The 15,616-nt window shown below is 43.0% G+C and overlaps 1 protein-coding gene across 1 annotated transcript in view; it reads left to right on the top strand.

The window, feature by feature from the left end:
• The first annotated feature begins 2,065 nt into the window (after positions 1–2,065).
• LOC144529551 (uncharacterized) overlaps positions 2,066–15,616 on the top strand; it is a 29,955-nt gene continuing 16,404 nt past the window's right edge. The window contains 16 exon segments of the mRNA XM_078268683.1: positions 2,066–2,258; positions 3,758–3,866; positions 3,949–4,062; positions 4,557–4,661; positions 5,298–5,376; positions 5,537–5,765; positions 5,918–7,119; positions 7,121–7,710; positions 7,816–7,989; positions 8,080–8,157; positions 8,246–8,341; positions 8,719–8,892; positions 9,837–9,933; positions 9,935–10,011; positions 10,956–11,129; positions 12,062–12,235. Of these exon segments, the coding sequence (XP_078124809.1) occupies positions 2,180–2,258; positions 3,758–3,866; positions 3,949–4,062; positions 4,557–4,661; positions 5,298–5,376; positions 5,537–5,765; positions 5,918–7,119; positions 7,121–7,710; positions 7,816–7,989; positions 8,080–8,157; positions 8,246–8,341; positions 8,719–8,892; positions 9,837–9,933; positions 9,935–10,011; positions 10,956–11,129; positions 12,062–12,235 (3,551 nt within the window). The 5' untranslated portion in view covers positions 2,066–2,179.

Genomic DNA, 15,616 nt, shown 5'->3' with positions numbered 1-15,616 from the left:
AACACATTCTCATGAACGGGTCCGTATTGTATCGTACGAAAATGTATGCACAGCAAAACGTATACGATATCCTACAAAATGAGGAAAAAGGTGAGGATGAAGAAACAAACTAAACTGTTCAAATGTGCAACTTAGTGCATCTAACTGAAGGCTTTTGGTCACATTTTTCGCTGCCTTTTTTCGCTGTCTTTTTGTCGCCTTTTTCGCTGCTTTTTGTTGCTTTTTTCGCTGCCATTTGTCGCATTTTTCGCTGCCTTTTGTCACCTTTTTGTCACTGCCTTTTTATTGGCTTTTTCGCTGCCATTTGTCGCATTTTGCGCTGCCATTTGTCGCATTGTTCGCTGCCTTTTGTTACCTTTTTCGCTGCCATTTGTCGCCTTTTTTGCTGCCTTTTGTCGCATTTTTGTCGCCTTTTTCGCTGCCTTTTGTCACCTTTTTCACTGCCTTTTGTCGCCTTTTTCGCTGCCTTTTGTCGCCGCCTTTTGTTGCCTTCTTCGTTGCCTTTTGTCGCATTTTTCGCTGCCATTTGTCGCATTTTTCGCTGCCTTTCGTCACATTTTTCGCTGCCTTTTGTCGCCTTTTTCGCTGCCTTTTGTCGCATTTTTGTCGCCTTTTTCGCTGCCTTTTGTTGCATTTTTCGCTGCCTTTTTCAGTGTAATTTAAGTACATTTACTCAAGTGCTGTACTTTTACTTCACTTGCCTTTTTCAATATTCTGATATATACGATATCCTATGAAATGAGGATGAAGAAACAAACTAAACTGTTCAAATGTGCAACTTAGTGCATCTAACTGAAGGCTTTTTGTCGCCTTTTTCGCTGCATTGTGTGTGTGTGCTGATAGTTTCATCTAGTACATTTACTCAAGTGCTGTACTTTTAATTCACTTGCCTTTTTCAATATTCTGCAACTTTATAGCAAGGAAGTAAGATGAGGAAGTATAAGAGCGCCAAATGTCCTGGTAAGGAAGGAGGTTGGGGGGGATGGGCGGGTGGGGACTTTCACCCAGGACACCGGGGGTTCAGGTCCCGTCTGACGTCGGGTTGCGTTTCTCCAAAAGTTAAGTTGGTCTCAACTTTTCGCTGCGTATTTTTCAACGCATTCTCATTAACGGGTCCGTATTGTATCGTACGAAAATGTATGCACAGCAAAACGTATACGATATCCTACAAAATGAGGAAAAAGGTGAGGATGAAGAAACAAACTAAACTGTTCAAATGTGCAACTTAGTGCATCTAACTGAAGGCTTTTTGTCGCATTTTTCGCTGCCTTTTGTCGCCTTTTTGTTGCTTTTTTCGCTGCCATTTGTCGCATTTTTCGCTGCCTTTTTGTTGACTTTTTCGCTGCCATTTGTCGCATTTTTCGCTGCCATTTGTGGCATTGTTCGCTGCCTTTTGTTACCTTTTTCGCTGCCTTTTGTCGCCTTTTTCGTTGCCTTTTGTCGCCGTTTTCACTGCCTTTTGTCGCCGTTTTTCACTGCCTTTTGTCGCCGTTTTCACTGCCTTTTGTCGCCTTTTTCGCTGTCATTTGTCGCATTTTTCGCTGCCTTTTGTCGCCCTTTTCGCTGCCTTTTGTCGCCCTTTTCGCTGCCTTTTGTCGCATTTTTTGTCGCCTTTTTCGCTGCCTTTTTGTTGCCTTTTTCGCTGCCTTTTTCGTTGCCTTTTGTCGCCTTTTTCGCTGCCTTTTGGTCACATTTTTCGCTGCCTTTTTCACAGTTTCATCTAAGTACATTTACTCAAGTGCTGTACTTTTACTTCACTTGCCTTTTTCAATATTCTGATATATACGATATCCTATGAAATGAGGATGAAGAAAAAAAAAAAGTGCAACTTAGTGCATCTAACTTAAGGCTTTTTGTCGCCTTTTTCGCTGCATTGTGTGTGTGTGTGTGTGTGTGTGTGTGTGTGTGTGTGTGCTGATAGTTTCATCTAGTACATTTACTCAAGTGCTGTACTTTTACTTCACTTGCCTTTTTCAATATTCTGCAACTTTATAGCAAGGAAGTAAGATGAGGAAGTATAAGAGCGCCAAATGTCCTGGTAAGGAAGGAAGTTGGGATGGGCGGGTGGGGAGTTTCACCCAGGACACCGGGGGTTCAGGTCCCGTCTGACGTCGGGTTGCGTTTCTCCAAAAGTTAAGTTGGTCTCAACTTTTCGCTGCGTATTTTTCAACGCATTCTCATGAACGGGTCCGTATTGTATCGTACGAAAATGTATGCACAGCAAAACGTATACGATATCCTACGAAATGAGGAAAAAGGTGAGGATGAAGAAACAAACTAAACTGTTCAAATGTGCAACTTAGTGCATCTAACTTTTTCGCTGCCTTTTGTCGCCTTTTTCGCTGCCATTTGTCGCATTGTTCGCTGCCTTTTGTCGCCTTTTTCGCTGCCATTTGTCGCCTTTTTCGCTGCCTTTTGTCACATTTTTCGCTGCCTTTTTCGCCCTTTTTGCTGCTAAATTGTTGGGGAGGGTTATCCCCTTTTTTCCATATAATTTTGGATGGTCATCCAAAATGTATTGCTGGTGAAGTGAGGGTCAAGTCTATTTTGATTAAAGATCCCAAAACTCCACCGGTGGCCCCTGAAATAAATAACGAACAGTCCCTTGGGGTTAACAAACTTTTCACTAAACATGCTTTCTGAAACGGACCCCAGGGCTGCGGTCCAATAGTCCTTTTTGTTTAGGAAGGTTCCTAATGGAGTGAAATGACCCGGAAGTAGTTAAGTGGCTGCCATGATAAGAGCTGTTTGAATTGTCTATTTGCATACAATCATACTAATCAGGATTCATGTGGATAAATATGAGCGGACAGGAGGGTGAGCGTGATAATATACTATTTGCAGAACACCTTTCATACAAGAAACAGCCTACAGCTCCGTGCTTTATAATAACTAAATGACATGCAGTGAGTGTTTCACATTAAAAGACATAATTAATGCAGAATAGGATGGAAAATAAAAACGGAGATGAAGTAATATTTCCACCGTGTTGTCCACGTTGATAGAGCCAGCATGAAACAACATGGTGAAAACACACGGGGTGAAAGTATCCAGATGTGCTTTCTGTGTCCATCTTTGGAACAGTTTAGTTTTACCAGCAGACCCACGTCAGTAATATAGTTACGTAGCTATGTCAGGGCAGTCAGATTCTCTGAGCACCGCCATTGTCTTTTCCAAATTCCTTTTGAATTCTCCTTCACATCTTTCCTTGATCTCATGACGTTTACTATTGGGGTTAAGGAGAAGTGATTAGGAAAACATTTTTTTTTACTTTGGCCACACAAAGTGACATCCAGCGCTGATTTCTATGAAGCAGTAAAATCCTCCATACAGCTCCATGAGGCCATCTAGTGGACTGATAGAAGTAGAGCAGCTGATGGCAGCTTCCTTTGCTCTGATTTGTCCTCACCACTGACCAATGAGAACCAGCAGCATATTCTCTGTCCAATAACAAACCACTATTGATCCATGTGTTGATCAGTTCTCTGTGTTGAGTGAATGAAATGTGATAAAGTGATGAGAAAAGGCACTCAGTAGTTCCCAGAGTTCAGTCATGTTTTCTAACTGATTCTTTAGTCTAAGCAACAGTCTAACAAGCCAAAAGGATTCAACTGACACTGACATGACACAGAGAAGCAGCAAATCAGAGGATGAGTTGACGATATTTAGCTTTTTTCCAGGAGAAATGATGTGAGGGACGAATGAGTGATGATGTGCTGATGAATGATTGGACTGCTGCTCTGTGTTTCCTCTCCAGATGAAGGTGTGGACTGTGCTATGAGTCAGTGTGAGGACAGAGAGGAGGGAGTCCCTCCCTCTAAAACCACTCTGTGTGGGGAACATGACAGCCAGACCAAAGCTCAGAGGTGAGTGGACCATCTCTAACTGTCCATCACTCAGATCACTCCACCATCATTATTCACACTCAAAGTGTGTATTGTGTTTCAGCCCAGAGAAGCAGCTCAGACCTGGACCTGGACCCAGCTGTGTGTCCATGAAGAGTGATGAGTCTATGGGTGAACCTCTAGTCTTCAAAGATGGATGCCACTCTATTGATCAAAGGTGAAGATTTCAAACTGATGATGAAAACAAAATGATGTGTTTTTATTTATTGTGAGATCTCCGGGTTTTAGATGTTTTTCAAAAGTCGTCAGCTCACTTTAACTCCGTCTCAGTTTCAAAGTTTACAACAAATAGTAAAATGTAAAATTACAGTTTATTCACGTTGTTTATTCTTTTGTGTACACCTGTCTTCTACAATATATATTATATTTTACCTTAACTGCCCTATTTTATGTCTTTGGTTTTCTTTTTATACATATTTGTTTGAGCACAACTGGAGGGAGCCTGAGAACTTTTATTATTGTATTGCTTCACTGTAATCATTGTGCATTTGGATGTCCTTGCATATATTATCCTTATTAGACATTAGCATTACTATTACACCATTATAGTCACCCCACAGCATCGTATTCAAGTCTGTGCTGCACACTGCACTGAATACAGCTTTAAATCGTGTAAATTAAATATTGATCATTATCTTGTGTTTCTATCAGGAGCAATCTGGAAGAACCTGAACCCAGCTGTGTTTCCATGAAGAGTGACGGGTCTATGCCTTCTCCTTTAAACTTTAAAGATGAACGTCACTCTGTTGATCAAAGGTGAGGATTTCAAACTGATAATCAGCAGGACTAGTAAAGGTTTACCACTACAGGGAGTCCTTTGATTCACTGTTTAACATCCAAACATCACTTCATGGACCTTTACCATGTGTTTGTCTTTGTGTGGACAGGAAATCATTTCTTATGCATATTATTTGATGTCTCTTATGATGATAGTTGTTATTCTACATGTCATGGTAATGTGCTGTATAATTGACTTTAGACTGTAGTGAGAAAGGATGACAGCTGGAAATGTGTGTACAACGGCGCCACTACTAGTGACAGTACTAATTCAAGTTCATCAGTTCATCAATCCTCTGACTACAGTAGGATAGCTGAGATGGACGACAATGTGCTGTGTTAGCAACAGGCTGTGTCAGCTAGATAGTTTCCACTATATTAGGACAAAGTGGTCATGTTCAAGTGATGTCATGCATTTCTAGTATAAGACCTTTGTATCTTCCTGTTGAGAGAAACACATTGCAGTACTCTCTCTCCCAATATACTGAATAAACTGTCCTTAATAGAAGATCACGAGTCTGTCTCCCCTGTCGTCTGATCATGCCTCTTATCATCTAGACCATATTTTTTCTTTATATCAATTATGTGAGCTAATTCTTCCTGATTCCTCCACAGAGTGTACCAGAAGAGCTCAGTGGTTCCCAGTGGTCAGTCTGCCCAGCAGCATCAAACATACCTGGACTCCATATTTATGGTCTGTACATGTACAACAACTACTTTTAGATATATTCTGTTCACAATCATCTCCATGCTGCACTTTTTAGACCAGTGGATTGTCAGTCTGTCCAACATGGATCTGATGTTTGCTTCCATGATTTCAGTTTGATTTGTCATTCATATAATGTTCTGTTCAGCTGCTGGAGGACGACATCATCACATTTGTGAAGAATGAGCTGAAGAAGATACAGAAGGTTCTGAGTCCATATTACCCAGAATGCTTAGAGAGTCAGAGGGAGGATGAGAAGGTGTTGGACGGTGAGGATGAAGAGCAGAGAAGGAGCAGCAGAGAGGCATTTCTGAAGATCACACTGCACTTCCTGAGGAGAATGAAGCAGGAGGAGCTGGCTGACTGTTTGCAGAGCAGTAAGAGGATTTCTCTAAAGATTTAACATGCTGGATAAATGGGATGTTTACAAATGTCTCACGAGGTGGACCAAAATATATTCATATTTTCATTCTCTGAGGACATTTTGAAAAATGTTATTTGACGTATTGATATATTGTTGTTCATTCAGGAAGTCCTGCTGCAGTTGGTAAACGTAAACTCAAATCTAAGCTGCAGAAGAAGTTCCAGTGTGTGTTTGAGGGGATTGCTAAAGCAGGAAACCCAACCCTTCTGAATCAGATGTTCACAGAGATCTACATCATAGAGGGAGGGGCTGCAGAGGTCAATGATGAACATGAGGTCAGACAGATTGAAATAGCATCCAGGAAACCAGACAGACCAGAAACAAGAATCAGACAAGAAGACATATTTAAAGCCTCACCTGGAAGAGATGAACCAATCAGAACAGTGATGACAAAGGGAGTGGCTGGCATCGGGAAAACAGTCTTAACACAGAAGTTCACTCTGGACTGGGCTGAAGACAAAGCCAACCAGGACATCCAGTTCACATTTCCATTCACTTTCAGAGAGCTGAATGTGCTGAAAGAGGAAAAGTACAGCTTGGTGGAACTTGTTGATTGCTTCTTTAGTGAAACCAAAGATGCAGGAATCTGCAGGTTTGAAGAGGTCGTGTTCATCTTTGACGGTCTGGATGAGTGTCGACTTCCTCTGGACTTCCACAACACTGAGATCCTGACTGATGTTACAGAGTCCACCTCAGTGGATGTGCTGCTGACAAACCTCATCAGGGGGAAACTGCTTCCCTCTGCTCGCCTCTGGATAACCACACGACCTGCAGCAGCCAATCAGATCCCTCCTGAGTGTGTTGACATGATGACAGAGGTCAGAGGGTTCACTGACCCACAGAAGGAGGAGTACTTCAGGAAGAGATTCAGAGATGAGGGGCAGGCCAGCAGAATCATCTCCCACATCAAGACATCACGAAGCCTCCACATCATGTGCCACATCCCAGTCTTCTGCTGGATCACTGCCACAGTTCTGGAGGACGTGTTGAAGACCAGAGAGGGAGGAGAGCTGCCCAAGACCCTGACTGAGATGTACATCTACTTCCTGGTGGTTCAGTCCAAAGTGAAGAACATCAAGTATGATGGAGGAGCTGAGACAGATCCACACTGGAGTCCAGAGAGCAGGATGATGACCGAGTCTCTGGGAAAACTGGCTTTTGAGCAGCTGCAGAAAGGCAACCTGATCTTCTATGAATCAGACCTGACAGAGTGTGGCATCGATATCAGAGCAGCCTCAGTGTACTCAGGAGTGTTCACACAGATCTTTAAAGAGGAGAGAGGACTATATCAGGACAAGGTGTTCTGCTTTCGTCCATCTGAGTGTTCAGGAGTTTCTGGCTGCTCTTCATGTCCATTTGACATTCATCAACTCTGGAGTCAACCTGCTGGAAGAAGAACAAACAACCATCCGGTTGTCTAAAGTGTTCAGAGACACATCAACATGTTTCTACCAGAGTGCTGTGGACAAGGCCTTACAGAGTCCAAATGGACACCTGGACTTGTTCCTCCGCTTCCTCCTGGGTCTTTCACTGCAGACCAATCAGAGTCTCCTACGAGGTCTGCTGAGACAGACAAAAAGTAGCTCACAGACCAATCAGAAAACAGTTGAGTACATCAAGAAGAAGATCAGTGAGAATCTGTCTGCCGAAAGAAGCATCAATCTGTTCCACTGTCTGAATGAACTGAATGATCGTTCTCTAGTGGAGCAGATCCAACAGTCCCTGAGTTCAGGAAGTCTCTCCATAGATAAACTGTCTCCTGCTCAGTGGTCAGCTCTGGTCTTCATCTTACTGTCATCAGAAGAAGAACTGGACGTGTTTGACCTGAAGAAATACTCTGCATCAGAGGAGACTCTTCTAAGGCTGCTGCCAGTGGTCAAAGCCTCCAACAAAGCTCTGTACGTGCACACACAACTATCGAGATTAAATGGAGTTTTTCTTAATTCAAAAAAGATATACATTGTGTGTAATTGTTTTCTTATGTATTGCTGATTCCTCTTCAGACTGAGTGGCTGTAAGCTGTCAGAGAGAAGCTATGAAGCTCTGTCATCAGTTATCAGCTCCCAGTCCTCTAGTCTGAGAGAGCTGGACCTGAGTAACAACGACCTGCAGGATTCAGGAGTGAAGCAGCTGTCGGCTGGACTGAAGAGTCCACACTGCAGACTGGAAACTCTCAGGTTATTCTACCTTCATTAAAAAAAGATTACTCCCTAAGCTATATCTTTCTTAATGTATCAATTATTAAATGGACTGTCAACTCTTTTTAGGTTGAGTGGTTGTAACCTGTCAGAGACAAGCTGTGAAGCTCTGTCCTCATTCCTCATCTCCCAGTCCTCTAGTCTAGAGCTGGACCTGAGTAACAACAATCTGCAGGTGTTTGACCTGAAGAAATACTCTGCTTCAGAGGAGGCTCTTCTGATCCTCTAGTCTGAGAGAGCTGGACCTGAGTAACAACGACCTGCAGGATTCAGGAGTGAAGCAGCTGTCGGCTGGACTGAAGAGTCCACACTGCAGACTGGAAACTCTCAGGTTATTCTACCTTCATTAAAAAAAGATTACTCCCTAAGCTATATCTTTCTTAATGTATCAATTATTAAATGGACTGTCTGAATATTCTTTTTAGGTTGAGTGGTTGTAACCTGTCAGAGACAAGCTGTGAAGCTCTGTCCTCATTCCTCATCTCCCAGTCCTCTAGTCTAGAGCTGGACCTGAGTAACAACAATCTGCAGGTGTTTGACCTGAAGAAATACTCTGCTTCAGAGGAGGCTCTTCTGAGGCTGCTGCCAGTGGTCAAAGCCTCCAACAAAGCTCTGCACGTGCACACACAACTATCCAGATCAAATGGAGTTAATATCCATTCAGAAAAATTACCTTTGTTTGTAATTGTATTGTTGATTCCTCTTCAGGCTGAGTGGCTGTAACCTGTCAGAGAGAAGCTGTGAAGCTCTGTCCTCAGTTCTCAGCTCCCAGTCCTCTAGTCTGAGAGAGCTGGACCTGAGTAACAACGAGCTGCAGGATTCAGGAGTGAAGCAACTGTCGGCTGGACTGAAGAGTCAACACTGCAGACTAGAAACTCTCAGGTTAGTGTTCAGTTATTCTGAGATGTTATTTTCTTTGTATGTCAATTGTTTAGTGAACTGACTAAACAATATTAAAAGAGTGAATGAGGTTTAGAAGTCCGAGAGAGAGACCTGACTCAGGAGCTTGTCAACATTGTCATGTCTTGGTTCACAGCACATAAACTTGACTTGGATATACAATTAGGTCCAAATGTATTTGGACAATGACAACATTTTGTTATTTTGGCTCTGGATTTGAAATCAAACAATGATTATGTACTTACAATGCAGACTCTCAGCTTGAACATAAGAGTATTCACGGCTATTTTGAATGGACTATGCAGGAATTATGGTTGGATCCCATATTTAATGGGACAAATATTTGGACAAGAGGCTGCATCTGTTTATTTGTGTCTGCATGTATGAGTCAGGCAGAGGTGGAAAGAGTACTAAAATATTGTGGTCAAGTAAAAGTACTGTTACTTTAAAGAAATGTTGCTCATTTAAAAATACATTTGTACAAATGTAGTTAAATCCAATGTAAAAAAGTAGGTCAGTATAGATGTACTCTGTGCAAACATTACTGTGTTACATTTTTAAAAGGTGAACAACATCATCAACATGACCCCTTAAGTTTTACGTATGGCTGATTCTATTTTATTAACGGAGCTGGGCACACATGAAAGGAGACTCATTTCCACTCTGACAGTTAGTCATAAGTGAATGTAGAAATGCTCAATTGTTTGCATCTGTTTGCACTTGCAATGAGAAGAACTACAAACAAGTGCAACTTCACTGACTGGCGAGGTTCTACAACAGAGCAAAATAACAATCAGTCATTCTCACAGAATCATAAACAATGTTTTACTCTGAGGTTACGTCTCTCACCTTAAATCTGATATCTTCCTTATTAAAACAACCATTGTTTGTAATTGGTTTCTTATGTATTGCTAATTCCTGTTCAGGCTGAGTGGCTGTAAGCTGTCAGAGAGAAGCTGTGAAGCTCTGTCCTCAGTTCTCAGCTCCCAGTCCTCTAGTCTGAGAGAGCTGGACCTGAGTAACAAACAAGCTGCAGGATTCAGGAGTGAAGCAGCTGTCAGCTGGACTGAAGAGTCAACACTGCAGACTGGAAACTCTCAGGTTAGTGTTCAGTTCTTCTGAGATGTTATTTTCTTTGTATGATAATTATTTAGTGGACTGACTAAACAATATTAAAAGAGTGAATGAGGTTTAGAAGTCCTTTAGTCTGAGAGAGCTGACTCAGGAGCTTGTCAACATTGTAATGTCTTGGTTCACAGCACATAAACTTGACTTGGCTATACAGTTAGGTCCAAATGTATTTGTACAATGACAGCATTGTGTTATTTTGGCTCTGGATTTGAAATCAAACAATGATTATGTGCTTACAGTGCAGACTTAGATTCAACATGAGAGTATTCACAGCTATGTTGAATGGACTATGCAGGAATTATGGTTGGACCCCATATTTAAGGGGACAAGTATTTGGACAAGAGGCTGCATCTGTTTCTTTGTGTCTACGTGTATGAGTCAGGCAGAGGTGGAAAGAGTAATAGAAAATTATACTCAAGTAAAAGTACTGTTACTTTAAAGAAATTTTACTTAAGTTAAAATACATTTGTACAAATGTAGTTGAATCCAAAGTAAAAGTAGGTCAGTATAAATATACTCTGCGCAAACGTTCCTCCGTTACATTTTAAAAAAGGTCAACAACATCATCAACATGACCCCTTAAGTTGTACATATGGAAAATTCTGTTTTATTAATGGAGCTGGGCGCACATAAAGGAGCCGCATTTCCACTCTGACAGTTAGTCATAAGTGAATGTAGAAATGATTAGCTGTTTGCATCTGTTTGCACTGTCAATGAGAAGAACTACAAACAAGTGCAACTTCACTGACTGGCGAGGTTCTGCAACAGAACAAAATAACAATCAGTCATTCTCACAGAATCACAAACAATGTTTCACTCTGAGGTTACGTCTCTCACCTTAAATCTGATCTCTCCCTTATTAAAACAACCATTGTTTGTAATTGTTTTCTCATGTATTGCTGATTCCTCTTTAGACTGAGTGGCTGTAACCTGTCAGAGAGAAGCTGTGAAGCTCTGTCCTCAGTTCTCAGCTCCCAGTCCTCTAGTCTGAGAGAGCTGGACCTGAGTAACAACGAGCTGCAGGATTTTGGAGTGAAGCAGCTGTCGGCTGGACTGAAGAGTCCACACTACAGACTGGAAACTCTCAGGTTAGTGTTCAGTTCTTCTGAGATGTTATTTTCTTTGTATGATAATTATTTAGTGGACTGACTAAACAATATTAAAAGAGTGAATGAGGTTTAGAAGCCCTCTAGTCTGAGAGAGCTGACTCAGAGCTTCTCAACATTGTAATGTCGTGGTTCACAGCACATAAACTTGACTTGGATATACAGTTAGGTCTAAATATATTTGGACAATGACAATTTTTTTTCATTTTGGCTCTGGTTTTGAAATCAAACAATGATTACGTGCTTACAGTGCAGACTCTCAGCTTCAATGTGAGAGTATTCACAGCTATGTTGAATGGACTATGAGGAATTATGGTTGGACCCCATATTTAAGGGGACAAGTATTTGGAGAAGAGGCTGCATCTGTTTCTTTGTGTCTGCATGTATGAGTCAGGCAGAGGTGGAAAGAGTACTAGAATATTGTACTCAAGTAAAAGTACTGTTACTTTAAAGACATTTTACTCAAGTTAAAATACATTTGTACAAATGTAGTTAAATCCAATGTAAGAAGTAGGTCAGTATAAATGTACTCTGAATAAACATTACTGCATTACATTTGTAAAAGGTGAACATCATCAACATGACACCTTAAGTTGTACGTATGGCTGATTCTGTTTTATTAATGGAGCTGGGCGCACATAAAGGAGACTCATTTCCACTCTGACAGTTAGTCATAAGTGAATGTAGAAATGATTAGCTGTTTGCATCTGTCATTGAGAAGAACTACAAACAAGTGCAACTTCACTGACTGGCGAGGTTCTGCATCAGAGCAAAATAACAATCAGTCATTCTCACAGAATCACAAACAATATTTTACTCTGAGGTTACGTCTCTCACCTTAAATCTGATATTTCCCTTATTAAAACAACCATTGTTTGTAATTGTTTTCTTATGTTTTGCTGATTCCTCTTCAGGCTGAGTGGCTGTGACCTATCAGAGAGATGCTGTGAAGCTCTGTCCTCAGTTCTCAGCTTCCAGTCCTCTAGTCTGAGAGAGCTGGACCTGAGTAACAACGAGCTGCAGGATTCAGGAGTGAAGCAGCTGTCGGCTGGACTGAAGAGTCCACACTGCAGACTGGAAACTCTCAGGTTAGTGTTCACTTATTCTGAGATGTTATTTTCTTTGTATGTTCATTATTTAGTGGACTGACTAAACAATATTAAAAGATTGAATGAGGTTTAGAAGTCCTTTTTATTCCATTTATTTACAGTGCTATGAAAATATGTCACCCGGTACACTGCCTAAAAAAAGATTTCTGAAAAAAACAAGCAAAAATTTCTATCTCAATAACTCTCCGTATAGAACCTCTTAGCAATTTGACACTCTCAAGACTCCCACCTGAGGGCAGAAAAACCTTGCTTTAAATAAAGCCCTTAAATTAAGTTAAATTGGTAGAAACCAATGTGACAGGGTGTTTTGTTATGTATAGTTATTCAGCAGATATTCTATCTATCACACATACATTGAAATAAAGTTCATCATACATTTCAGTAATAAGAAAATTAAAATTATTATTTGCCTATAATTATATAATAATTACCTTGCAATACAGCCATTCATTTTGTATTGCGACAATAGCTTCCCCCGCTCAAATCAACACTTTCCCCTGTCCCAAAAAGGGAATAATTGTCGTGGGGCTTGTGTTCCTTGGGGAAACAAAGTGATGCGGGACCAGGAAGTGAAAGTAATCGCTATCAGTGTATTGCTGGTGTTTGCATGCACAATGTATGGACTAACAGAATGGAATGGGTTATGGAGGAGAATCGACGGGTAACGCATCATTTGCTATGTGGTATGCAGATGTTTGGTGAGTAACTGAAAGTTGTGTAAATAACAATTGCGCATGCATGAATCATGTCGCGGTTGCGAGACAGAAAATCTGCCACCAAATTCTGTTTGCAAGCCCTAAATTGCATCTCAAATCTAAAGGGCTGCAAAGCCAAAAATGTTATGCGTGCATTAGTGTCCATCTTGCCAAGCCATTTTAAGGCTCGGTGGGCCGTTTCAAGGACAAAGTCTCTACCTAGAAGGTAGTACCTAAAAGTGTCCAGTGCCCACTTTACAGCAAGGCATTCCAGCTCCACAGCTGAGTACCGTGTCTCCCGGTTTGCTGCTTATGAAAGCCACTGGTCGTTGCTGTTCTCCCTCACCCTGGTGTAGTACTGCCCCCAGACCAACTCCAGAGGCATCGGTCTGTACAGTCCATGGCTGGGTATAGTCTGGGCTCTGCAACACAGGGTCACTGCACATAGACACTTTCAAGTCCTTGAAGGCCTTCTCATGCTGCTCCTCCCACCTGACCTTCACCGGACCAGATTTTCTGGTCAGGTCAGTGAGGGCCACAACTCTGCTTGCAAAGTTAGGCACAAACCGCTGGTACCACCCAGCAAGCCCCAAAAAGGACTGGATAGCCTTCTTGGTCTGGGGCTGCGGGCAGTCACGGATAGCCTCAATTTTGTCCTTTTGGGGTCTAATTACCCTACAACCTAGGATATGCCCCAGGTACAGCACCTCTTGCTGGGCCAAAGCGTATTTCTTGGGCTGGGCAGTTAGCCCTGCCTGATGCATGCGCCGTAGCAACTCAACAAGATGCCTAAGGTGCTCGTCCCAGGTAGCACTGAAGACGACAATGTCGTCCAAGTATGCGCCTGCAAAAGCATCAGTCCCATCCAGCACACGGTCCATCAACCGCTGGAACGTGTCTGGCGCCCCCTGCAGACCAAATTACATAACTGTCATGGTTGTTTGTTTCAGTTTCCTGTTTTATTTTGTAGTCTGTTCTTCTCCCTTGTCATGTCTTGTTTTACTTCGTGCCTTGTGTTTTTCCACCTTTGTGATTGTCTACCCCACCCTGATGTGTTTCACCTGTTCCTGAGCCCTCGTGTCACCTGATCCTTGTTTCACCTTGTTACCTTATGTATTTAGTCTCTATGTTGTCTTTGTCTAGTTTCAGATCATTGTACTGTATTTGTTTTGGGTGCTTGTGTGTGGAGTCTACCCCCTTTGTCCTCAGTGTTCCAGTTTTTGTGATTCCTGTTCTTTTGGCTTCCTCTATGTTTTGAAACTATTTTTCCTGCTGCCTTCAGACATTTCTCTGAACCCTGTAACAGAATGATCTGACCAATAAGGACCCAGCAGGGAGGCGTCTCTTTTCGGAGAGGGTTTCCCAGTTTGACCAGACTGTGGCAAAACTCTTAAACTCCAAAGCACATCAGCATGCACCAATCCTGTAGAGGATCTCCAAACAGCAGCAGTGGTTCAAGGAGAGACCTTGGGTGAGTATTTTTGTTCCCCACCTCGATGTGATCAAGGAGAGGCTAGATTGTTTTCTTCAAACAAGTCTTAATGACTCACCCATCAGCCTGCCTTTTTCTCAGCCTGCTAGCGTCTTGGCTCCAGGTTCACTGTTTATCATCCAGCCTGCCCCTTTGCCTGCTTCCCCTAGTCAAGAAGTTTCTCAACTTGGAGGAGAGCCAGAGAGACTTTCATGACAGTATTCAAATATTTAGCTAGATGTGCTAGACAGACGGAGGAGGCAAAAGCAGCCAGCCTCCGAGCTACAAGTCAAAAGACCAGTACATGAAGTAGCATGAAGTAGTCACCCAGAACTCTTGGCAGTCTGCCCTACCACTACCTGGTCAGAGAACGCTGTGCAGCGGTCCAGAGCCCGTGCTGACCAGCCTTTCAGAGCCTCAGCTGACCAGCTTTCCAGAGCCTCAGCTGACCAGCCTTTCAGAGCCACAGCTGACAAGCCTTTCAGAGCCCGTGCTGACCAGCCTTCCAGAGCCCGTGCTGACCAGCCTTTCAGAGCCTCAGCTGACCAGCCTTTCAGAGCCTCAGCTGACCAGCCTTTCAGAGCCCGTGCTGACCAGCCTTCCAGAGCCCGTGCTGACCAGCCTTCCAGAGTCTCAGCTGACCGGCGTCCCAGAGACTCCGCCGGTGTCCAGCACCCCAGAGACTTTGCCGTTGTCCGGCGCCCCCCGTGTTCAGTCGCGGCCCGGCCAACTCCTGCTCCCCGTGTCCTGTTGGCTGACCCGCTGACTCCTGCTCCTGTTGATTTGTTGCCTGTCACTGTTCCAGTTGCCTTGTTGGCGGACCCTGGCCCAGCTGTCCCTTGGCCTGGCTCCAGCATAGCGAACCCTTCACCAGTGCCCTGAGTTGACTTTTGCTCTATGGTGGGGTGTTCTGAAGGCTGTGCAGGGCCTGGCCTTCTTGTCCATTGGCATCTACCAGTAGCCCATACACAGGTCCAAGGTGGAAATGAAGTGCGCCTTCCCAAAGCGCTCAATAAGTAGTAAGATATGCATGAAAGTGTGATTGAGCATTTACCTGCCGGAAGTCAATGCAGAAGCGCATGCTGCCATCCTTCTTTGGAACCAGGACGACAGGGCTGCTCCAGGCACTCTCCGACCGCTCAATCCCTCCAAGTCTTTGCATCACCTGCAGCTCTTCCTGGAGGGCAGGCAACA

The sequence above is a fragment of the Sander vitreus genome, chromosome 15 (genome assembly GCF_031162955.1).
Source record: "Sander vitreus isolate 19-12246 chromosome 15, sanVit1, whole genome shotgun sequence".
In the NCBI taxonomy this organism is placed as follows: Eukaryota; Metazoa; Chordata; class Actinopteri; order Perciformes; family Percidae; genus Sander; species Sander vitreus.
The sequence above is the reverse complement of the archived record's forward strand: the minus strand, read 5'-3'. Positions and strand labels throughout refer to the sequence as shown.